Source organism: Procambarus clarkii, chromosome 87, assembly GCF_040958095.1.
Source record: "Procambarus clarkii isolate CNS0578487 chromosome 87, FALCON_Pclarkii_2.0, whole genome shotgun sequence".
NCBI lineage: Eukaryota > Metazoa > Arthropoda > Malacostraca > Decapoda > Cambaridae > Procambarus > Procambarus clarkii.
The window spans coordinates 4,419,260-4,443,594 of NC_091236.1; the positions used below are offsets into that span (position 1 = coordinate 4,419,260).

Genomic DNA, 24,335 nt, shown 5'->3' on the forward strand with positions numbered 1-24,335 from the left:
ACTACACACTGATCATTTTCCAGCTGTGTTGTGACCAAGCTCAACACATCTAAAGAATTAAAAAATTTTAATTAAAATTAAATTTAAAATCTGATTTTTTCTAACTAGGCCATGCTTTCTTGTTCGTCCTGCTCATTCACTTTCGGGGCTCTTCTGATCCTTGGTTGTTTTGTCTAATTTTTATTTGGGCCCCTTTCTGGTGGAGACATGGTTTGTTTGGTTATCTGTCCATTATCTTTTGTGTCCTGTGGTTGATTCTTAAGAGGTACCTTTATGCTACCAGCGTGTTACTCCTCCTCTTCTTATTGGCCTCGAGCTTTGCTCGGCTTGCCTGTTTCAGCTCGTTTCCCGATTAGTTAGGCCTTTTCAACTGCAGGCTTTTGCTGTACTCTTGTCATACCTCATGCTTTTGTGGCTCTGCCCCCGGCTGACCTTTGGACTTGGTGATCTTGTGATCTCTTCAATATGTGGCTGTCAGGTACATCCCTGACTTCACCTTTGGGTATCTGTTCCCGGCCAGAAGACTTGAACAGGATTCGTCCTGGACCCATCATTCTGCATTCCACAACTTTCTTGGAAAAGTCCCCTGTGTGTGTTGTTACACATCATAACTTGTTGGTGGGGGGGGGGGCATTGTTGAAAGGCCTCCCCCCCATTTGCCTTGATAATCTTTTCCAGTTTGATTTTGAAATTAAAGAGTCTTGGCATTTACGGTTTCATCGGGTAGGCGGTTCCATGGGTTAATAACCCTGTGGGGTAAAAAAGCACCTTCTGTTCAGAGTCCTGCATTGTGGCTTGTCTAGCTTGAAGTCGTTGTTCCTTATTTGTCACATTAGACCTTTTGAAGAAATTTTCCGGGTCAACATCCACCAGATTGTTCAGTATTTTAAGTTTCAATGAGATCTGTCCTGGCGTCCCTTGGTTTGCAGTTTGCAGCCCTGTGGTCCTCAACCGTTCCTGATAGGAGGGCTGACTTAGTTCTGGAATGATTTTTGTTGCCCAGTGTTGCACTTTCTCCAGAGCAGCTGTCCTCCTGAAGATGGGGTCTCCATGCTTGGATACAGTAATCCAAATGAGGCTGCACCAGAAATTTATACAGTTGACTTACCACCTTCCTTTCCTTAATGTCAAAGGTATGCTTGATTATTCCGAGGGTTTGGTTAGCTTTTTTAACTGCTGCTGCTACCTGTTGTGCAACTTTTAGTGAGTGGTGGATTTTGACTCCCAAGGTCCTTTTCTCATCAATCTGCTGTAATGTAATGCTAGTATTATTAATTAGGTAGATGTGGTGTGGGTTGTTATGCCCCACATGCAGGGTCTTACATTTATCAATATTAAAAACCATTTGCCAATCATCTGACCATTTGTGGAGTTCACGTAGATTTCTTTGTAGGCTCTTTGTATCTCGTTTTAATGGCAAAGTTCTCCCAGTGATGGACACAAGACAATATGCAAGGTTACTTGTCCTTGTGAGACTGTCATACGTGGCCCTAATGGGTCAAGTGCTAAGGCTCAGGAAAGCTCTTGAGGGACAGTTCACAAAGTGGCAATTTATTTCAGAAGACACTAGTTTAAATTTTTATTTCGGCTAAATTTGGCAAGTGTACAGTGCTTGTGTATTTTATAGCTTACTTAAGCGTATGCTGTTAACTTGAATATGATTAGCTGCTAAAGGCAGTACCTTATTTGTAGTAGTAATACTTGTACTCATACTTGTTCTCATTCTGTTATGGAAATTAAGGAAATGTAAAATCCATTACATTTATGGTAATGGATAATAAATATTTGCTTTAAAATTAATTCATATTAACAGATAATAACAAGCTGGATGCAGATTACATTAAGAGATGTCTAGGAGACTTGACCCCCTTGCAAGAGTCTCGGTTAATACAGCTCAAGAAGTGGGTCGCTGAACTACAGAAAGGAAAGGTAAGATGGATACATGTAGGTACAGTGACATCTCCAAAATCCAGACTATACTATTTTTGACATAATTTGAGCTTCAAGTATTTTGATTTTATGCTATATATCATAAAATATATTGGAATTGTCTTAAAGCAAATGATAGAAAACATCTTTGTGCATATTTAAACACAGATACACTATATAAACAACAAATGATTTATATCATAACAATAAATATGATTATGTATTTAACTTAATGAGTCATTAATCTTCTAACAACAATGTAGTAATGTACTTGTCAACTCCTGGATCAAACTCCTTAATATGAGCTCTTGAATTTTTCTCTAGTGCTTTGCCACCAGAATAGTCGTATATTTCACACGTCTTCACTAGTGTAAGGGAAAGTGTCAGTAGCACCTACCTCCTTACAAATCTACGTTAGCTCTGAAATGAAGCTCTTCTAATCCAGACAGGGAATGACACGTACAGTTTAAGTAGAGGCCAGTCTTCCCTCATTTTCTCAAGGCGTCATTTGGTAGGGTGTTGGGGTCTGCTTTGTTTTGCTGACTTCCTGGTTGCCTTCCCCAGTGAGGTGGAAAAATGTCACTGTTCCTGGCACCTCTGAGGGAGGGGGGGGTCAAGGTTCTTGTGCTGGCCACATACTCGTGGATCTGCTCAAAGGCCTTTCTACGAGGACCTGAACCAACAAGACTACTGCTAATTGCAAATGCATCTTGTAGTCATTCACAGAGCCCTTGACAACACAGGCAGTTGCACATGAAGCTGCCACTTGCCCACATCCCTAGGAAGTGCTGCATCTAAGAAGGTTGCTAGCCAGCCAAGATGAATCTGGAACCTCACATTGCAGCCAAGATAGACCCAAACTCCAGAGAGGCTTGCTCGGTGTTCAGACATTATGATGGTCTACGTTGGCATCATACAGCATATTAGTATTTTACTGTCAAATAGGCATATTTATATAGTATCGCCTGCCCATCACTATTTGAAATAGAATCAAACTACTGTATTGGCTGCTTAAAAAAGCTGTTCATATAATTGATCTTGGAATGGATTTTAAAAGCTTACTTTTCTCTTACAAATATAATTAACCAACACAAAAATATTATGAAATTTCAACCAAGATTTGTCATTTAAAAATGTAATTATTATTGCAGGTTCCAAGTGATAGTTGCTTGTTGAGATTCTTACGAGCAAGAGACTTCAACATTGAGAAAGCACGAGAGATGCTGAGTCATTCACTCATATGGAGAAAAAGGAACCAGATTGATAAGATGATGAGCGAGTACCAGGCACCCCAAGTGGTGAAGGACTACTTCCCCGGAGGCTGGCACCATCAAGACAAGGGTAAACATTATAAAACTCTTTCACTATAATTTACTCTTAATTTATCTTTTAAATATACAGCAATAAAATTTGTAACAATGTGTAACTACTGTATTTAAGTAGACTATTTCATGCTTGGATTATATTTACTGGTTCATGTTTATTCTTTCAAATGTATAGATATAAATAATGATGCATGTGTCGTACAGTGCAGTTCACCTTCACTTGATACATTCCTCTTCATCAAATATTTGATTAAGTAAATACAGGTGTTTGTTGTCTTCCCTAGGTCATTGTACCTCTAATGCAAGTAATCTTTTTGTCTTTCACTTGGTTTGATGATATTAGCCTTCTTTCACTTTGTGCCATCCTCATTACTTTTCATTCATTATGATCACACTCCAGTATTATAGTCTCATATCTGATAATTTAATTTGTCTATCCTGGATTCTTTTTGTCTGCGTGCACTTTTCTTGCTATGTTTACCTAACGGTGGCAATGGGAAGCAGGATCTAGCTCTTGGGACCCACCACCCAAATATTGTAGCTCATACATTTATACATCCAGATACTGTAATGCTCTGTTGTACATGATTTCAAGGGTAGAATGAAAGGGGTTTCTCTAACACCTGATCCCAGCTCATTCCCCATGTTTGCCATCTGTGGGTATTTTTGTTTAACTTCTGACACCCTAAAATAAGAAACTAGTCACTGGGAAACTTGTTTTCTTCTTGGGTTAATGGACTGTATCTATTTTGTGTTCCCGAATTGGCTTTAAAGTGACCCAACAGAAATGGGGCCGTTTTCATTAACCTGTTGAATGGAAAAAACCTCCACCTACTAGCCGCGTGTGTGTGTGTGACTAGCTGTGTGTGATTCCTTCTTGAGTTTCGGACAAGGAACTCGGCAGTCATACTATAGAATTGATCCTATGAAGTATGATCATAAGCCGCGTAGCCCAGCTTATAATTAGGTCTGGCATAGCCTTCCCAGTTGCTGGGTATCATGCTTGGTTTATCCTTTAGGCACTGGAAATCCTCCTATGGGTTTGGTGTAGCCAATGGATATTCCCTCTGTACCCATTTCCACTTTGAGAGTTTAAAGGTGGCTTGTTGTTCGTGCCATGGGGTGATGATTACTCGTTCTGCATCTGCCATTCCTCCTGTTGATCGAAGACACCTGTGACCCAGAGTCCTGTGGGGTATGCGCTCCCCATGTGGCTCTTATCTGACCCGACTAATGACGTTCATGCATATTAGTTGGCTACCGCTTTACGGGATTGATTTCCCCATTTGCAGCAGACTAGGTTGTGTGCCTGGTTGGATGTCTCCCATCTTCCCTCACACTTCCAGCCCCAAAATGTCCAAGAGTTTCCGGTTTGGGGCAGGGTTTAACTCGGGATGTGGCTCGGCCGTCTCCAGTTGTGGTTCATTTCAATTAGGGCACCGAGGCAGTTGGTCCCACCCAGGTTTGTGTTTTCCTTCCAGCTAGCCCCTTCTGAAACCACTCCTTTAGGGCATGTTGAGCAAGAGGGAGAGGGAGGCAAGGCATGTTGAGCAGGAGGGAGGCAGAGCATGCTGAGCAGCAGGTGGGAGTGAGGTAGGGCATGTTGAGCAGGAGGGAGGTAGGGCATGTTGAGCAGGAGGGAGGTAGGGCATGTTGAGCAGGAGGGAGGTAGGGCATGTTGAGCAGGAGGGAGGTAGGGCATGTTGAGCAGGAGGGAGGTAGGGCATGTTGAGCAGGAGGGAGGTAGGGCATGTTGAGCAGGAGGGAGGTAGGGCATGTTGAGCAGGAGGGAGGTAGGGCATGTTGAGCAGGAGGGAGGTAGGGCATGTTGAGCAGGAGGGAGGTAGGCATTGAGGGAGGTAGGGCATGTTGAGCAGGAGGGAGGTAGGGCATGTTGAGCAGGAGGGAGGTAGGGCATGTTGAGCAGGAGGGAGGTAGGGCATGTTGAGCAGGAGGGAGGTAGGGCATGTTGAGCAGGAGGGAGGTAGGGCATGTTGAGCAGGAGGGAGGTAGGGCATGTTGGGCAGGTGGGTGGGAGGGAGGGCATGTTGGGCAGGTGGGTGGGAGGGAGGGCATGTTGGGCAGGTGGGTGGGAGGGAGGGCATGTTGAGCAGCAGGTGGGAGGGAGGGAGGGAGCGAGCGAGGGAATGTTGAGTAGGAGGGGGAGAGGTAAATTTTTTGGATTGTTGGGATCCATTATTAAATTGTCAAGAGAGAGAGAGAGAGAGAGAGCATGTTGAAGGTGGCTTTTGGAGTGTGACTAGTGATGAGTCTCGGTGACTAATTACTAAAGTGGACACACACATTAGTAATTGCAATTACTCAAGGAATATGGATGTTTTAAAATTTATTTCATTCGGTATTGATTAAATTAAAATTGTCCAAGTTCTGTAATACAATTTTGTTAATATTTCTAGGTGAATTGGCTCAATAACCATCTAAATGGAAGCAGAGAGCAGGTAACAGATGGGTAGATATGTAAATACATATAATTGTTTTTTTTTTATAAATTATTTTGACTAGATAGAATTAAATTTGTTTTCAGAGGGTCGGCCATTATATCTCCTGCGTCTAGGCCAGATGGATGTCAAAGGTTTGGTGAAGTCTGTTGGTGAAGAAGGACTTCTTAAACATGTGAGTAAACATATTCCTTCTTTTTTAAGGTCTCCTCAGGTAATTCAACCCTGGGAAAGACCTAGATACAAGTCTAACAAGTACTGTATGTATAAACTGGCTGCATGTCCCGACACAATGAATTATTATTATTATTGTATCATTTTTAGTACATCGCATATATATGAAACAAAGATATAGTACACGGTTTAGCATGTGTTAAATTGTGTACACTACTTGGCCCATGTGGTGTATTACCCGGGCCAAATGTTGCTGAAGGTGTATTGCTTTTTTATGAAGCAAATGCATTTACATCTTCAGAACTGTGTAGATTCCACAGTATTTTGATTGTACTCTGCAATATGAGAAGTTCTTATCCACTTGTTAACTTGAGGATTATGGTTAAGGAAATATTGTTATTTAGATAGAAAAGGTGATGATGATGGATGATGATTGACTGAAGTGGAGATTAATGGTGATGAGGTAACCTCAGCAAACTGCCTTTCACCATGTGCTCTAATGTACCTAATGCCATGATAGAGTTGAAAGCTTCTGAGCCATCTATTAGTGTATGAACACTGCTCAAGTGGCGCTGTGTATGGTCTCTGGGCAAATTTATTCCATCTTTATTGTACATTTTTATTCAGACTGCTTGCCCCACCAGTTACTCAAACTTTTTTATTTGAACAAACCCAAATTGGGAAACGGGCATTTTTGGAAAAAAAGCGTTTGTAAAGAATGTGGCTGTCTGTACTTATATTACTATACAGGAGATGGTGACAGAATGGATGTCACTCTGATGCATCTCTCTCACAAGGTTATGTGATCTGGCTTTATTCAGATTATTTATCAATAGTTCATTACTTGACTAGGTCGTTTGTGATCCCTATCTCTGGCATTTGACTATCTGTAGCCTCATGTCTTTTATGGGTTTTGTCCTTCAACCAGTTCACATTCTGTGCATGTCAGTTGTACTTTTGGACAGTTTTTTATTTGCAACCGATCACAATATTTACAATCAAAGCACCTTTACATTGCCTCTAGACTTCTCACAGACTATGTTCCTTTTGAGAAATTATATTAATTTTGACTGTATCAATATATGTATAATGCTCAAAATTCATTTACGGTGATCCATTTTTAAGAAAATATGGGTTTTCAGACTTTGCACATCTGTGAGGAGGGTCTTCGTCTGACAGAGGAAGCTACAGTCAGTCAAGGATGTCCCGTGACAACGTGGACACTTCTTGTGGATCTGGAAGGTCTCAACATGCGTCATCTCTGGAGACCTGGCATCAGAACTCTTCTCAAAATTATTGAGGTAAAAATGTTTCTTGTTTATTTATAATATATATATATATATATACTGTAATATATAATACCCTTGAAACTGAATATACTTTTTAGTTATTTAATGTCTTATTTCATTATCTGTTGGGGAGCCCTGTTGGCTCCCTGGAGCTATTGAACTGATATTGGCTAATAACAGTATAGGGCTAAAGTTATATGGAGTTGTCAAGCCTACTGTGAACCACTAGCCAGAACCTGGTTCCCTCAGAGAGGCGCAGGGAGCAATGGCCTATGAAACTCACGTGTATGAATGTGTTCATGTCTGCCATCGACCGTGGTTGAGTACCCAGAAAGGTAGGCGCTTCAAAACAGACCCCCTCATGGTAGAACAATTGCAACCTGAAACTGAACAGGGGCAAGAAACTTTCCCAAGGAAAACAAGCTAACAAGGAACACATCACCATGCCGTTTGTGCCAAACCTCCTTCCCCCTCCCAGACAACTGTTCCCCCCCCCCCCCCAACCCCCCCCCCCAACCCCCCCCCCCCCCCCAACCCCAACCCCCCCAACCCCCCCCCCCCCAACCCCCCCAACCCCCCACTCCCAGACCACAGAGACCTTGTTCGCCTGAGCGGGGTGGGCGAGTGAGCGTACGAGTTGGATGATGTGTTGCTAGTTTCATTTTCTATTGGGGGGGGAGGGGAGGTCTGGACCTTTGTTTGGATGTAGGTTGCAATTTTAACCAATTAGGGGTTTGAAATGGTTCATCTACCTTTCTGGGTGCTTTCCTCGGTTGGTGGCAGATGGAACAAACTCTACATCTAGAAGGTTCATATGGCCGTTGCTCCCTTCGCCTCTCTGAGGGGGCCAGGTTCTGGCTCGTGGGCTCCGGTAGGCACTCGAACTCCAAGGACTGATTGCACCAAACTAATATGACACGTGTAAGTTTGATAGCTTCAGGAAGCCTCTGGGGTTCGCCCAGTTTTTTGGGCAAACGTTTCCAACGCAAATGGCGTTTCATTATATTCAACACTGGTCTTTTCCTTGGGGCTTGGTAAGGGTTCTGTCAGACAATCACATTTGATTGGTAGGAGGCAAGTTCAGTCTTTCAGGTGTACCTGCGCATTAGTTTATGCTCTTTTTGGGATTATCCTGTTTGCTCCAGTGCTCACCAATGATGTAGGCAAGTGGCAGCCCCAGGTGCAGCTCCTTGTGCTGTCCAGGGTTCTTATTGCAGAAAACCATAAGGTGCATTTGTACTTGGTGGTGGTCTTTGTATGTTTTGACAATTGGTGGGGTTGATCAGCTCCATAAGGACATAGCATCTCTGGGGTGGAGGCCTTGAGGCCTGTGTTTCCAGCCTTGGCAGCCTTGCTCAAGTTGCATGGCCTTCTCCTTCGGGAGGCGGTGGTGATGGCATTTTCTTCTTCTCACCTTGTATGTCAACAGGCAATGTTTTTCCCATTCATTAGATTCAACTTGTCTTCTTATGCTTTTGTCTGGCTACCCATTTTCACCTTTCCTCTTTCCTGAGGATGTTGTACACAGGTTTTGTCTGGTGACACTCTTGCTTCCCTATCGACAATTTGTTTTATCAGGGTTCTGTCCCTATTAGGAGGCGGTTGGATAGGGTTGGGACCTTGCCAGCCTTTGATCAAAGTTCATTCTCTTGTGGGCCTGATTCTTGGGCCATTGCACTTTCTGATGTGAATTACTCCTCTGCTCGACGTCATAACCCATACATTATGGAAAGGAAGGTTCTGCTTGTGATTTGTGCCGACCCTTTTGCATTTGTACCCTTTGATGCTGGCATCTGGCTTGTTTTGCCAGCTCTCAGTCCTACAATTTGTGGGCTTTTTGTCTCACCTCTGTTTGCCTGTGGTGGAATTGGTCAGTCCGTCCCTTGTTCTTTGCTATAGGGTCTTAGGGGTCAAGAATGCTCCTGACCCCTAAGGGCGCCTGGTCTTTGCCTTGTCTTTGCCTGGTCATTGCAGGCTGGATGGACTCAGATGTGGTTGAAGTGACTTTGTCCCTTTGGGTATCCCGGTTGTTTCCAGTCCTGAAGAGGGATTCAGTGGACCAATGGTACATACCTTGCGGTTACCTTGTGATGATTTCCGGGCTTAGCGTCCTTGCGGCCCGGTCCTCGACCAGGTATCCTTGATCTTTTAGGACTGAACAGATTCATCCCCCTGTACAAATTTCTACATGACCACTTTGGCCCATATCATGATTACAAGGTGACCAAGGCCTAAAACTAATAAAGCTAATCCTCAAGTCTGTGTTATATGCATTTTTGAATACTGTCTTTTTTTTATGGGGGTTTTTACTGAATGAGTTACATCCATTTTCTAGCCTTGTAGTTCAATCGAGTGACCTTTTCTTGAATCAGATTGTGGAAGCAAATTATCCCGAGACAATGAGCTGCGTTCTTATCATTCGTGCTCCACGTGTGTTTCCAATCCTCTGGACTCTAGTGTCAACCTTCATTGATGACAATACCAGGTACAGATTGTACATTTCTCACTTTGTATACTATGTACATAAAACACACAAAAATATTGATATACGGTATGCAGAATACTTTTTATGACATAATTTGTGAATGAATTACATGTGAACTTGCACAAGTACAAAATAATAATTGTCTGATAGACCTTAAAACTAAGGCCTGACTGTTATTTGTCATGCATTTTAGGTCAAAATTTCTGTTTTATGGAGGAAATGATTACCAAGGTTCTGGTGGCTTGATAGACTACATGCCAAAGGAAAATATTCCCGACTTCTTGGGAGGAGATTGTAAGGTAAGACGCTTCAGTGCTTTGATTTTTTGTGTCTATCAGGAATGGTTTTATTCCACACCATGTTCATTATTTTTCCTCTTTTTAACACACGTGATTAGCTGAAGATTATGATTATTATACAACTCAATTTTGTTAGTAAATTTTCTTGTAGTGAATAAAGTTGTGATGATTTGCTCTTCCTTATTTGGTATCTCATCCAATCATTTAGCCAAGATGTATTTTTATATTGAAATGTATTAAAATTATAACATGGTTTATGTAATAGTTCAGAATTTTTTGGTTTAAAATGTGCAATTCATATCTCTCAAATGTACCATTCAATTAACTTGTAAATATGAAATTCCTTGCCTGGTAATGGATCACTGGAAACATTTATGATCAGTAAATCATTATTTTCTCATTATAAATTATTCCTAAAACTTTCAAGCTTTGCAAGACAATTCAAATGGAAATATTATAATTAATATCCATATCTTGTAATAATGTATGACCATAAATTTGTTACTTTCCATGTCAGTTGGACAAGTTGGCCAAAATGAGTACATAGTGACTGTGACGTACACGTGTGTGTGTGTGTGTGTGTGTGTGTGTGTGTGTGTGTGTGTGTGTGTGTGTGTGTGTGTAAGTGTAAGTGTAAGTGTAAGTGTAAGTGTAAGTGTAAGTGTAAAATGTGAACCAATACCACAAAAGTCCACATTTTGATCTGGTAAATTGATATAAGGTCCAAGAAAGAAGGCAACAACCAAGCCTAACCTCGCCTTAGCCTAGTACTGTATAGTACAGTTCATATTTTGTACTATATTAGGTCTAGGATTGCATATAATAGGCTTAAGGTTGCTTATATTAGGTCTAGGAGAGGTTTGCTTAGGATATATAGTAATTGTATTCGGTACTCTTTTAGTATTTTAATAGTACAAAATGTAAATATTTTGGGTGCAACCATGCATACTGTGAATTTGTGGGGGCACGAGTACATTGATACCATGCATACTATGTACTCGTCTACTATAAATTTTGGAGGATGGGTTGCAGTGGGTGAATGTTTTTGGAAGATGGGTTGCAGTAGGTGAATGTTTTGGAGGATAAGTTATGGAAGGAAAAATGTTTAATTTTCAAGGTGGTAATTCCTTCTGGTTTCTGAGAATATACTATCGGGAGAGAGACTTTGCCAGAACTTTGCATTGCTTCTAAGGGTTGAAGTGGTTCTGAATGATATTTTGATGTCTACCTACAGATTTCACCTGCTTTTGCAGCTATAGTATGAAGAAAGCAGTTGTGACTTGATAAGGATCCAGGAGGGGCCAAAATGTATTTTTTACCCCTCCATGTGTGTGTGTGTGTGTTTAGATATTTAAAGCAGTTGATAGTAAGAAACATAAATGTGTTAGGTAGTCAAGGATTGCTTCAGCAGGCTTGTATGTAGCTGAAAAGAGATTAAAATTAAGGATAATATGAACATAAATATGAAAATAGTCAGTTAGAAAAAAAAAAAAGCAAGGGATTATAGCGAGTGTCAGAGAACAGATCTCAGGATAGTGTTTACATGGCAACATTGCCTTCCTCATGGTACTCATTCTGGCAACACTTATACTTTAAACATACTTGCCTAATTATACTCACCTAATAGTACTGTACTTAATTGACTGGTAGTGCTTCCATGACAGCTGAGGCTAACAAATCAGCTTATTTTATACCATTCTAGAATTCATGCTATGATTGTTGATGTTGCTTTGTTTTTATAATTGGTGGCAGTATGGGTGCGAGCGTGGTGAAATGCCAAAGGCCTGGCTATTTTCTAGTTCTCGAAAGAGTAGGCCTAGTTCTGGGGTCTGTAACTTTTATTTTCTGAGCAAAAATGTATCTAGTCATGTTAGTTAACTTCTGGTGTTCATTAATGTATATGTTCAATGATTATTTAAAACACTGTTTAAAATTCCAAAGGAATGTACATAATTTTTTATCCTTTGCTGATGTAGATATTTGAAATGTATAAAAACCTTTCCATATTAGGCACTGCAATCAGTTTGTTTGTGAAGTTGTTTAATGTTAATTTATGCTTTTTAAAGACTTGTCTTCATATAATTAAAAAAATCTTTGACATCTGTAGCTGCTCTTTTGTCTACTTCATCTCCGTCTTTTTCTTTATGATGGGCGATTTGACAAAGCGAGGCACTCTCTCTCGCTGTGGCCCCGTACCAGAGTCCTTGTACACACTCATGTACCCAGACCAGCTGGAGCTTAGCGTAAGAAATTAGTCCAAAATCTTAGGCCATCTTCTAATGGTGATTACTAGATCTTTTCTTAAACACACTTGAATTATTAAATAAATCATGAATATTTAGATTTTCTGCACGAACAGTATATAATATTTCTGGCATTCAAAATCACTACAAAGGAAATGCCAGCAGAAATGCATGGTTACAAGTGGATTTGAGAAAAATCTAGGCTTTCATCGTGTTTGGTGCTATAGTTTAGGAATAACACATTGACAGCCTCTTGGCAAGATGCATCTATTATAAACACCATTGATAAGGTCACACGGTATAGTTTTGGTTCTCAAAATATTAAAAAATCAATTTTAATTACATATGATTTAGTAATGTCATCTGCTATATATTCTTATAAAAACTATCAGTTTATCTTTGAGATTCATCTTGCTAGCTGGTCTGTTACCACTTACCCACTCACAAGATAAACACACATGAGCCAGTGTCATCCATTTATTGTGGATTCCTGCTCAAACGGAAGACTTTGTTCCGGACTCTCTCAGTGCAACAGATTTTGAGCTGGATCCGATTTTCATCAATTTCATCACATTTTATGTTTCTTATTACAGATAGTTCAAGCAATATAAGTATATGTAATAAAATATGAAATATTGAGTAAATGTGAAATACACACAGGTAAGCAAAGCCATAAAATTCACTGTCCTTTGGTCAAGGATCATGGCAGCCAGGCAGATGATAGTCTCGGTACCAGTTGAAAGGTACTTTCATAAAACTTTGAAGCCATTTAAGTTCTTCAGGACAAAATGTGACTGCCAAATGAGGTCTTGACCTAGTCGGCCCACTGATTGCCTGGCAGCCATTTACTACCAGCTGCTGCCAACACTATGGCAGTGCTATTACTGCAACACAATACTAGCACCCAAACTACTTGCATTCTTCTTGTGACACAAAACTAGAAGATAGAAGAAAAAGGGGTGATATGATCCCTACGTATAAAATGGTAATGGAAAGTGACAACATTCATAGGGAAGAATTCCCGAGACCTGGAACTTCAAGAAAAAGAGATCATAGATTTAAACTAAACAAAGTTGTAGAAGAAATATAAGAAAATTCACTTACACAAACAGTGGTAGACAGATGGAACAAGTAAGGTGGTGGTGGTGGTGACCAAAACAGTTAGTAGCTTCGAAGCGTTACACGAGTGTGCTGGGAAGATGGGACACATCGAGCATAGTTCTCATCCTGTTACCTTGCAATGGTTTTTGGGCTCAACGTCCCCACAACCCAGTCCCCGACCAGGCCTCCTGTAAGTACACTTTGGTACTGTAATTACACTTGGGTGTAATTACACAGGAAAAGGGAGCAACTATTAAGGCATAGAACTAAAAACATGAAATCTGAGTAAGGGCAGATTACAAACTACCTCACCAGCATATGTGGCAAATACTGGTGAAGAACCTACAGGCACTCGGTGTCCTAATGGGAAACACGAGGGCCTCGTAACACTTGCCGAAGATGGTCCCATCTGATGGAAGTCGTAGGTACAAGGTGTCCAGGCAGGTAGTGGAGAACTTTAGTCAAATTTGATTAGAAAGTAGAACTTTTACACAGCTATAATAACCCTACAAAGATCACTTGGAAAAATTTGTTGCACTTTAGCACAGTGATCCACAACCAAAGCCTCCAAGTGTAATTCCTACATGGGTTACCTTGCGGTTACCTTTGCGATGATTCCAAGGCTTAGCGTCCCTGCGGCCCGGTTGTCGACCATGCCTCTTTGCTGCTGGACTGGTCAACCAGGCAGTTGGTCACGGCTGCTCGCAGCCCGACGTATGAATCACAGCCTGGTTTATCGGGTATTCATTGGAGGTGTCCATCAAGTTCTCTCTTAAACACTGTGAGAAGTAGGCCAGTTATGTCCCTTTTGTGTAGTGGAAGCGTGTTGAATCGTCTTGGGCCTCTTATGTTGATATAGTTCTCTCCGAGTACCTATTGCACCTCTGCCATTTTTCTTGCAGCTGTCATGGCTACTTTGTGTTCTTTAAAAGTACAGTAAGGTCTTCCGACACGAGTACACCCAAATCCTTTACATTGCTTTTTCGTTCTATGTTATGATAGAATAGAAATATTTTGACAGTTTTTCACCTGATGCCTCTGTTTTCTTTGCAGTCAATAGGTACCCAAAAGTTAGGCAGCTATTGTGGGTTACATCATTGGAAAAGTCAGTAGCTAGCTTGGGGGGGGGGGGGGGGTGGCTGGCGGGGATGGGGGAACATCAACAAGCCTGACAGGCTTCCTGATCCCAACAACAAACACATGTCTGCCCTACTGCCATGGTCCTTGTTCAGAAGACACACTGGTTCTTAACTTAAGGGGAAAACAAAATAGAAATGGCTCAGAGTTGTTATATAAATATAACTATTTGTTTAAATTTATTGGCATGTAAATCTGGATCAGCTGGATTATTTATTATCCAAGCATCTCATTGCATTGGACACCAACCAGATCAGAATCCTTTTGATATACAGTATCTCATTTTCTGTTGGACTGGGTATTGGAGAAGGAATTCACTTACATATTTTCTCATTAGCTACCACATTAATCAAATTTTACCTTTGTTACATCATAATGCTAATAAATAATTCTTGCTTCAAGTGTGTGAAATGCTCTTTTTTTCTGAGTTGGTACAGTACCTCTGTTGCTGCTCTACCACCCAAGATGCCATTCATAGCCAGGCTGTGTGTGACTTAACACTGTCTATAGACTTTACTGAAGGTTTTGCCATGAACATTGATTAGGAAGAAAGTGGATAGTTTCTCAATCTGCCACTGATTGCCTCATAATATAACAGAAACACACCATATTCTTAAAACCCCCTTCAAGTGAGAATTGTAATTTTCACTCTTCAGATTACCATAAACTAATCATACCTGGTGACAGATGTGGTTTTTATCGGCACCAAAAAACAGTAAGGGTCATGGTACTTGAGCACTTCAACATGAAATTATGAACAAAAATAGAGGGACAGGGAGCAACAAAAGTAATTGGTCAGAAAATAGGCTTTAATACCCTCAGTGTTCCAGTTCAGAACTAAGACATCTAGGTTCCTTACATAGCCAAGGCCACAATATACAGCATACACAAAGGAAAAGGGAAAGTTAGCCATGCATCAGCTATGACACAGATGGGTCGAGGAAGAAAGACCAACTGGCATCGTCAGACGCCAAACTGGATGCCACTCGTGAGGGGGAAAAGATGTGGCCCAGTGCTGTGTATTACCACAGAGAATGAGGCACAGCTAGCACATAGCCTAACCACCTGATGCATCAACTGGAAGAGACGAACCTTAGAAGAATAGGGCAGAGTATATTTATAGATGGACAGATAAATCTGTCAGAAACCAGACTGGGGCCATGATTAAAGACTTAACATTTGGTCTAAAACTAAGGAGACAGGTAAAGCTGAATGACTTGAACTCCCTGTTGAGGATACACCAGGGCTTGGGAAAATTCTTTCATGCCATTCTTTCATAAAGCATTGGACTCGCTATGTAGGGACATGAAGGCACAATGAACAGGAAGGCAAATTACTTAAAATTTGGTCTCTGCAGAGCCTGTGTGTAAGTGGAGTAAATGCCAGTCATTAAGTAAAGGGCGCCTGACAGCTGAGTGGACAGCGCTTCAGATTCGTAGATCTGAGGTTCCGGGTTCGATCCCCGGTGGAGGCAAAAAAAAAAAAAATGGCTTTTTCTTTCACCGTGATGCTCTTGTCCACCTAGCAGTAAATAGGTACCTGGGAGTTAGACAGCTGCTACGAGCTGCTTCCTGGGAGTGTGTAACAAAAAGCAGGCCTGGTCGAGGACCGGGCCGCGGGGGCGCTAAGCCCCAAAATCATCTCGAGATAACCTCAAGATATGCCATCTCCAACAGCACTGTTAGTGGTGGGCTGTTCTGAAACCTGGTGGTGATCGGGAAGTTTTGTTTACAGCAAATTGCTGTGCAATAATTGGCACTTCTTAGGTTTCCAAAATTTGCTTGGAAATGGTATAGGCTCTGTGGAGCATTTTTGTATTAAAACTAGAAGGTTGATCACTGATGGAATGAGGTAGGCCCTCTACTGTTTCCCTGTCCCAGTTATGTGGCAAGGCCACCTGAAAACTCTGGCACTGTGGAGTGTTAAGTCATATAGAGCCTTCTAATGAATGGTGTTCTGGCTAGACCATACAGGCTATGGCTCAAGGAACAATAGAGGGTCCCCCCTAACTCAAAAAAGCTGTATTTGTCTGTACTGTTGATCATTTGAAACATTCAATGTAAAAAACAATAATATTGTATATGTTGTAGCAACCTGCTTTCTCCTTGTCAGCACCTGCCTAACACTTGCTCTGTGCTACTGCCAAATTCTTCTCCTTCCCCAGAAACATCATTAATGGTTTGAAAAATGTCTTTTTTTTTAATTTATATGTATTTGAGTGCTTCATTAAATCAAAATTGGTTTCTAATTCATTGAATTTGAATTTACTATTTCTATGTATATTCCATTTTGTTCGATGTTGTCTGATTTACCAACCTTCATTACAAAATTGTTTTACCTCGGCATCATAAAAAATGCCATATTAGAGTACACTGCAACCTTGAAAAAACTTGAAAACTTGGTTTATATAACTAATGTTATATTTTCCAAACTTTCAATTACACTATTGTACTTTTTTTTTTTTTTGTGAGAGGGAGAATGGAGTGGTGGTGGTCATACTGTAAATGTTACAACACATTCTTTGCATACCATTGCCACAACACGATTAGAAGCGCAGACAACTCCTTCTTTAAGCCCAGGCCATCCAAACAAGCTCGAGAAAGAAGGGACCAATTGGGTGGAAATTGGAGCACTCCAAGAGATCTGCTAAGGAAGGCGTGTTGCATTACACTCAACACTGTGTTTCTGGTGTGAGACCCTTTGGATGCTTCCTGAACCATCTCCCCACATCATGAAGAGTTATATAATTCCTAGAGAATACCAACAATATAGAAAAACCCGTAGGGAAAGTGCAAACCCTATGAAACCCAACCAGCAGAAGGCACAGGGAAATGGGCGTGTCTGGATCCAAAACCTTAAGATCGCTAAAACGGTTAACTGGCAGTGAAACATGGCACTGAAATAAATCAGGGCCTATGAAACTGGACCAAGGCACAAAGTAGCCAAGAGAAACAAGGATAAACATACAAAGAAATTGGTTAGTGAATGCACAAGCAGTGTCCTGAGCAAAAGGCACCAGATGCCTCTTAAAGAGAAGACAAGGTATTCCCAGGCCTAACGTAGAGACAACCTCTAAACCAACAAGCTCGCATCAGGTGAAAAACTAGAGGAACCCAGGACTCGTGTCAGAAGGCAAGAAAACCAGAATTGGCGGCTGCAACCAAAGCCAGCACCAAATAGGCCTTCAGCTTCTGGACTGTTTGCCCAGGGCTCTCAGATTGTGTGCTAGAAATTTTGAACTGTGCTCTCTCTGGTCTGATTTTCAACTTGTTCACTCAAACCCTTTATACTGAACCTGTGGCTACCAGGCTTTTTGTCTCGTGGTCTCGGTCAACCAATCTTCGTGGATTTTTTTTTTTAGGTTTGTTATGCTGACATGAGCGTTTTCAAGGTTGTACTCTGTAAAATAAAATGGCTTCATTTGTCAAATTGTGGAAAGTATGCAAGTCACACTTCTGGTAAAGATGAATTTCACAATCATAATGAATTTTGGCCATTATAGCAATTTGTGCAATTCAGTATGAATTTGATAAAACAATGAGGTAATTTTCATTATAAATACTGTATGGGACATTTTAAAGACTTGTTTTGGGGGAAGCAAAGAAGGCAGCATCTGAAATACTCAATTTTTACAGCTTATACAATACTAGCTCCATTGAGAATTTTGTTTCAGAAGTACACAATGCATTACTTAGTTGAAATTCACCTCAGGACACCAGTGTAAAAGTTTTTGAAATACAGTACTTAGATGTATAGCCGCATTTTGTTTTATAGTTAATGCACAAGTTATTATATACAGTACATATTTTATTTGTAAGTTTGCATAATTTCTTAATTCTGGGGAAGCCCCTTCCCCCTCAGTAGCTCCCCAATGCTACAACCTGGAAACATCCAAGCCTTGGGGAACACACACGACAACACTGGCTCACAAGGTCTTAGTGGGGACCACTACCACAATCTGCTTTCCTCAAAGAGGCTAAGGGAAGCTTGGGGATCAGGTACCACCACAGCACCAAGAAAATGCCAGTAAAAAGTAAATAAATACTCTAAAAGAAACAACTGCTTGGACAAATTTATTCCCGTAGCCATCGACTGGTTGATGTGGGCTCTCTAAAGTCTACTCGCTGGGGGTTTTGGTTCTTTCCCAGCTTGCCGGATTCGGGTTTCTAGTAACTTGGCGGAAGGCCTTGTTGGTTCCGTCCCGGGTTCAGGTTTGGCTGGGTCTAGTGTGGAGTTCTCGGACTGAGTTCATTTCTCTCCCTCCTGTGGCTCTGTTCCGGTTGCAGTCTACCCTTCAGCTGTTTTTAAGGGAGACACAGGTCCCTTGGCAGTTGCTCAAGCAGCTGTGTGGGAGCCTGAACTTTGCCCTGCTGATTTATCCGCTGGCCTGGGTTTGGCTTCAGATGCTGTTCTGGTATCTTTAGAGCATCCTCTTTTGCCACTCTCGCAATAGCTGGATTTTTTCCCGATGTCTTTGCATCGGTTGTTGCGCCCCTACCTTACTCTACGGGTTTTCGGGGTTCAGTGCCATGGCACTGATCTCTTCCCTTGTGACCAGTGTTCAACAGTCTGGCTGGGGTCATTGGGGGATGTCTTTACATCGGGCTCACAGCACGGGATGGGAGTTTGCGGCAGTGTGGCAAGTGCTGCGCTGTATTTGGTTTCTTCAGGTTTATTGTCTCGATTGGGGGGGGGGTTCCCCTTCGGTCCGTGGCTCTTTAGGACTGGTCGCTTCGCTGCTAAATTCTTGGGGCTTAGCTTTCTGCGCTGATCACGTTCGGGGAGTGTCCAACATTCTGGCAGACGGGTGTTGCGCTTCATTCCTCTTTCCACAGAGTGGACAGTCAACACTGCCTCGTTCTTTTGTTTTTGCTGGACGTACGGGTTCCCTGACGGGGGGAACCTGCTTGCATCGCCGTGGTTTTGGCGTCTTTGATTGTACATGGCACTGTTCTCCTGTTCTCATGTGCCACCTGAGCTTTCTATAGACCATGTTCTTGCTTTTTTTTCCCCTTGCTCTGTTGTGGCCCCTTCAGTTGGGGATTGCTTTTGGAAGGCCTTGTTTTTGTTGGCCTTGGCCTCTGGGGGTTGGGTTGGGGTGCTTCATGCTCTCCTCCGATGCCGGGGGTTCTTTTGTTTTGTCCAGATAGTCATTTTATTCCTTTGCAGCCTTCTCCTCCTTTCCTGGTCAAGAATGAGACTGCGGGCTTCTAGAGAGGTCCGTTGATTGTGGATGCTTGGTTGACTATGCCGGGGGTGCATCACGTGTTGTGTTCTGTAGCAGTTTACGCAGCTACGTGCAGGGCACTGGTTCTGTGACGGTGGACAGTCTTTGGGTGGATCTGGTTTCCCTGGTTCCCTGTTCAAAGTGTCGTGTCTCTCAGGTTGTCTGCAGTGTCATAAAGTCCAGCCAGTCTGGACTTTTTGCGGTCTACCCTTGTGCCCATGACCTTCGGAAGTATGCTGCTCTTGCAGCGATTTTTGGCAACGTGTCTTGGGTGGACATTCATGTGCGAGGGTTTTGGAGGTTGAATTGGGTCTTGGCCAACAGGCATCTAGTGAACGTTTCGGTTCTTTCCCGGCCGTGTGTGACTTTGGGGGTACCTGTCGTGGCAATCTCTCTTCTTCATCTTGAGATCTGAGGTGCTACTGCCTCCAGGGTAAGTCCCTACTTTTACTTATCTTTAGGTAGTTAGCATCTGGGAGCCGATGAGACTCCCCACAGAAAACCAGCGTTGAATGTAATAAAATGCCATTTTCTGGGCAAGTCCAGGATTTCCATGACACCCTCCTTCCCTCTGGTCGTCAGTTTTTCATTGTTTAAGAACTGAGTGACAGGCTGCCAGCTCCGGTGAGCCAGTTTCTCCCCCCAACCCCCACCCCCTTACTTAGGTAATGCTGACAAGTGAAAAGTGCTTGTCGCATAAAGGTTTGCTTGTTTGGTTTCTTTCTAGGGAAGTTATTTTGATCTTTTTGGATATAGATTGCACAAGTTAACCAGACAGTGGTCTGTTTTGATTTGCCTACCTTTCTGGATAATTGCCATCCCCAGGCGATGGCAATTATGACATACTTTAAATATGAAGTGCTCATAGGCCATTGCTCCCTGCACCTCTCTGAGTGGACCAGATTCTGGCTTGTGGTTCCCATTAGGTATAAGAACTTCTGTGACTGGTGACCCCAAACTAACATAACACACACCAGTTCAGATAGTTTCAGGAAGCCTCCAGGATTCACCCAGAAAATGGCATTTCATTACATTCAATGCTGGGTTTTTTCCTTTTGTAAACTGTTATCCTGTTTATAACTTTTCCCTGCCAGTACTCTCACACCCTGATCACTATACAGTACTTGAGTATTTAAACCCTGAAAGTGACTATTCCACTGGCTGAAATTATGGTTCTCATCCTTTGTGTGCTTGTCATGTTTGCCAGAGTTGTTCAAATTACAGTATCAAAGAATATTGTATTTTCCTTGCAATGTTCGTCTAGCTAGCAATTGATAGCAGTTGCTTTGGATGTTCAAGTATTGCCGATCCTTTTCTCACAGAAGGCCATGTCTTACTGGGATCCCTTCTTTGTGCCTAATTCTGTCTATTGTTACTATGTAATTGAGGAAAAATGCCTTGCTTCCACATTTCCAACATCATTCCCTGTTTCGTTGTAGCTAATAACAGGTTGGTTCCCTTTACTGCTCAAGATATTGTCCATCCTATTGACTTCATCACCTATCCCAATTACAAGGAGCACAAAACTATCTTATTTTTCCTGTCATTGTCATAAAATGTCTGGTCCATATTCCTTATTGGCAGTGTTTGCATCATATCCTGGCCCATGCTATATTAATCTTACTTTGGTCCTTGATCTAATCTATTTAGTGGTAGTCTTGTAGAGCAGCGAAGGGTTCACTCGACTCCTTCACTTATCCCTACACTTTTCTGCATGATGACGGTCGGTATCTCACTTTTCTATTTCCAGTGAAGATGATTTGTAATTTCTCATTCAGTTAAAAGAAACTGTATTTACTAGTACCTTTTTTCCAAAGATTTGTTGAGTGAGACACTGTTAGTCAAGCTAACAGCTGCTGTGATGTCATTTATGCTAAGATTTTTTCCTCGGCAAATGGCAATAATAGCAAAACCTCCAAGATATGAAATCCTTGGTAGTTCAAAATTGGTCTAGTCCCATGTGTTTCATTCTATCGAGGTTACACTGTTTTCATATACTGTACAGTATTTGACTCGCTGGTGTTTGCAGTTTTCATTTGAATCCCCCGCATCCTGCCTTTTCTTCATCTATTCCTCTCTGAAACTTTTATGTTGTGTTCATTTTATATTTGGTATTTCTCTGCTAATATGTATTTAGTGTGTGTGTGTGTATATGTATATATATAATACAGTATTCTGTTTATATAGTATGGTATATGCATTTATTTGTTGCTAATAAATTTACTAATACAGTTTAATATTACTAACTTGTGTGTTTTATAAACGTTTTCATTCACCACAGAGCCTTTCATCATCTAGTGTACTTTGAAGCTCACATAATTATTTATTAATTTAAATTTATATAAAAAATTGTTGATACAGACTTGCTGTGTTTATATTTAAAGTAGCTAACAGAAAATAGTATGCATTTAAATGTGTGTTTCTGTGTATTTAAAGATGATAATTTAACAAATTTGTATGTACCAAGTTTAATCAAAATTAATTCTCTCATTCTATTGTTAAATATACTGTATCTCCATATATCAATCTTTTCATGAGGGGGATGGTTTCATTAAACACATCTTTAATGGTTTGTGTCCCTTTTCCCATTACTGTGTATGGATGTGTTCTTGTGATTCTACTTTTTATGAGACTTGACAGCCCTTTCTGAGCAGGTTCATTTGACTGCTCCCTGAGGTAAGCAAGATCCACTGTGTCCAAAGAACACCATTGTGCAGTCAGATAGGATAACATACCGACACTGGTGCCACAGGGAACATTTCAAATGGTCTTTGCATTTAAAGTTCTAGGCAATCACTGAACATTCAGTTTATTCATTCCTCAAGTCATTTATTCATAAAAATACATATAAAAATTTAACCCTTCTTTTGACATCATAAGTGAATGCCAAGAGAAAACTCTAATTTCCCTTTTGATTTCTCCTCCTATTTGGTGGGACTTACATTTCTCTGAATTGAGGCTGGTTCTTTTGTTCCACTTAGAACTGCTATTTCTGGGAAAACACACAATCATTGCAATTCTGTATTGCAATGTGCAATATAGAATTGCACATTGCATGAAGCCCCCCCCCCCCTTTTATGTGTGCATCCAGTGCACAGGGCAGCGACCACGCTACCCTCGTCAGTGTGGCACACATGTCCGAGGGGAAAATGTGCCAGGTCGGGAGCAACCCTCGCCTGAACCACACAACTTATTATTTGATTTATTAAACCAATATTTTCCTGCCTAAAGTTTGAGGCAAGTTGACGTAGTATAAAATAAGGAACACATTATTATTGTACACGATTTGCCAGACTAGAGCCAAGCGGGTGAAGGTTGGAGCGGAAAGCTCTTGTGTTGCTTTGACAGTCTCAAAGAGCTTTGGACAGCCTCCCGTCATGCTGTCTTTCTTCCGATAACGACAATCTAGTAGTTAGCAAAGTTTTCTTTGGCAGTCACTTGTGATACCAAGATTGGATTCAGTTTTTATGATTGAACTGCTGTTGGTTTTTCTGAGCTGGACTAAGTGTTCTCCTGGGATACTCTAGAACTTAATAACACTGCAGGGGATTGCATGAAAAGTTCTGACACCATTGTTTGTATGTTGTCCTACAAACTGTACATGATCCTGACCTTGAATGCAACAGATCTTACTTGCCTTGGGGAGCATTCAAATGATTCACTCCGAATGGTGATTTTCATGTACATGTAACATGAAGCCTTATTAATCTTTATTTTATAACTTGTTGGTGTGGGATATTAATTTGCATTTATATTTTATTTTCCTTACTGTGCGTTATCTGATGGTGTAAAGGTATTCGGTTAGCATGACTGGGCCCGTAGCCTAGTATTTCCGCGGGTTTACATTAATATTTGTTTGTTTTATAACTTTTTGGAGATAAATAAACCAGTTTCACTTTCTATTTATCTTAATCTTTTATTATATAAACAATGTTTATCTCTTTCAACTTTTTTTTTTTTTCTCTGGCTTTCTGAATTTTTGTGTTTCTGATTTTGCCATTAAATTGTTTGATGTATAGTAACATTGAATTACTTGACGAGCAGTAATATTGTACTTCATCTTGTAGTAGTTAAATTTTTAGGGTTTTCTTATTCTAGTCAAAACAGTTGTAAAGGTAATACATTTTAGTCAAGTATCTTACCATGATTAAGTTTGAATAGAAAAGAAACTAGATTGTCAAACTTTGTTATAGTCATACTGAGCTGTTGAGACAATAATGTTGTTGTTGTTGTTGTGCAGAGTGTTGTGCACGAGGGTGGCCTGGTACCCAAGAGCATGTACCAACCAGGAGAGGACGTGGACGGCACCAGACAGCACATCCCACTCTCTGACCAGTCCATCTATCACTCGGTCTCTTTGGCCCGTAGTCAGGTACATTGTGTGTAGCAATTTTGATTTAGTCTAGCAAAGCACCTAGAATAATAAGGTTTTTTGGTCTGCTTATAAAGCAAACCAAGGATATCAAGAAGTAAATTTAAAAAACTCCAAGTGCCTCTTGGATATTAAACACAAACATGATATTCATAACTTTGAGTACATCAGTATGAGTACAGGGTTACACTTGGCAAAGGTTTGCTTTTCATTAGCTTTTATATTATTTGCACCGAGGTTTTATCTACAACAGAAAATGCAACTAAAGCCATTATAGTGTAAATTTCACACTTTG

At 41.1% G+C, this 24,335-nt stretch overlaps 1 protein-coding gene across 4 annotated transcripts in view; it reads left to right on the plus strand.

Moving 5' to 3' along the window:
• Nucleotides 1–24,335, plus strand: part of retm (real-time) — a 73,410-nt gene that overhangs the window by 26,615 nt on the left and 22,460 nt on the right. For all 4 annotated transcript variants that reach the window (XM_045729104.2, XM_069317301.1, XM_045729106.2 and 1 more), the window contains 7 exons: nucleotides 1,814–1,929; nucleotides 3,081–3,270; nucleotides 5,800–5,888; nucleotides 7,030–7,188; nucleotides 9,549–9,661; nucleotides 9,855–9,960; nucleotides 23,909–24,040. In XM_045729104.2, the coding sequence (XP_045585060.1) occupies nucleotides 1,814–1,929; nucleotides 3,081–3,270; nucleotides 5,800–5,888; nucleotides 7,030–7,188; nucleotides 9,549–9,661; nucleotides 9,855–9,960; nucleotides 23,909–24,040 (905 nt within the window). The remainder of the gene's footprint in view (nucleotides 1–1,813; nucleotides 1,930–3,080; nucleotides 3,271–5,799; nucleotides 5,889–7,029; nucleotides 7,189–9,548; nucleotides 9,662–9,854; nucleotides 9,961–23,908; nucleotides 24,041–24,335) is intronic.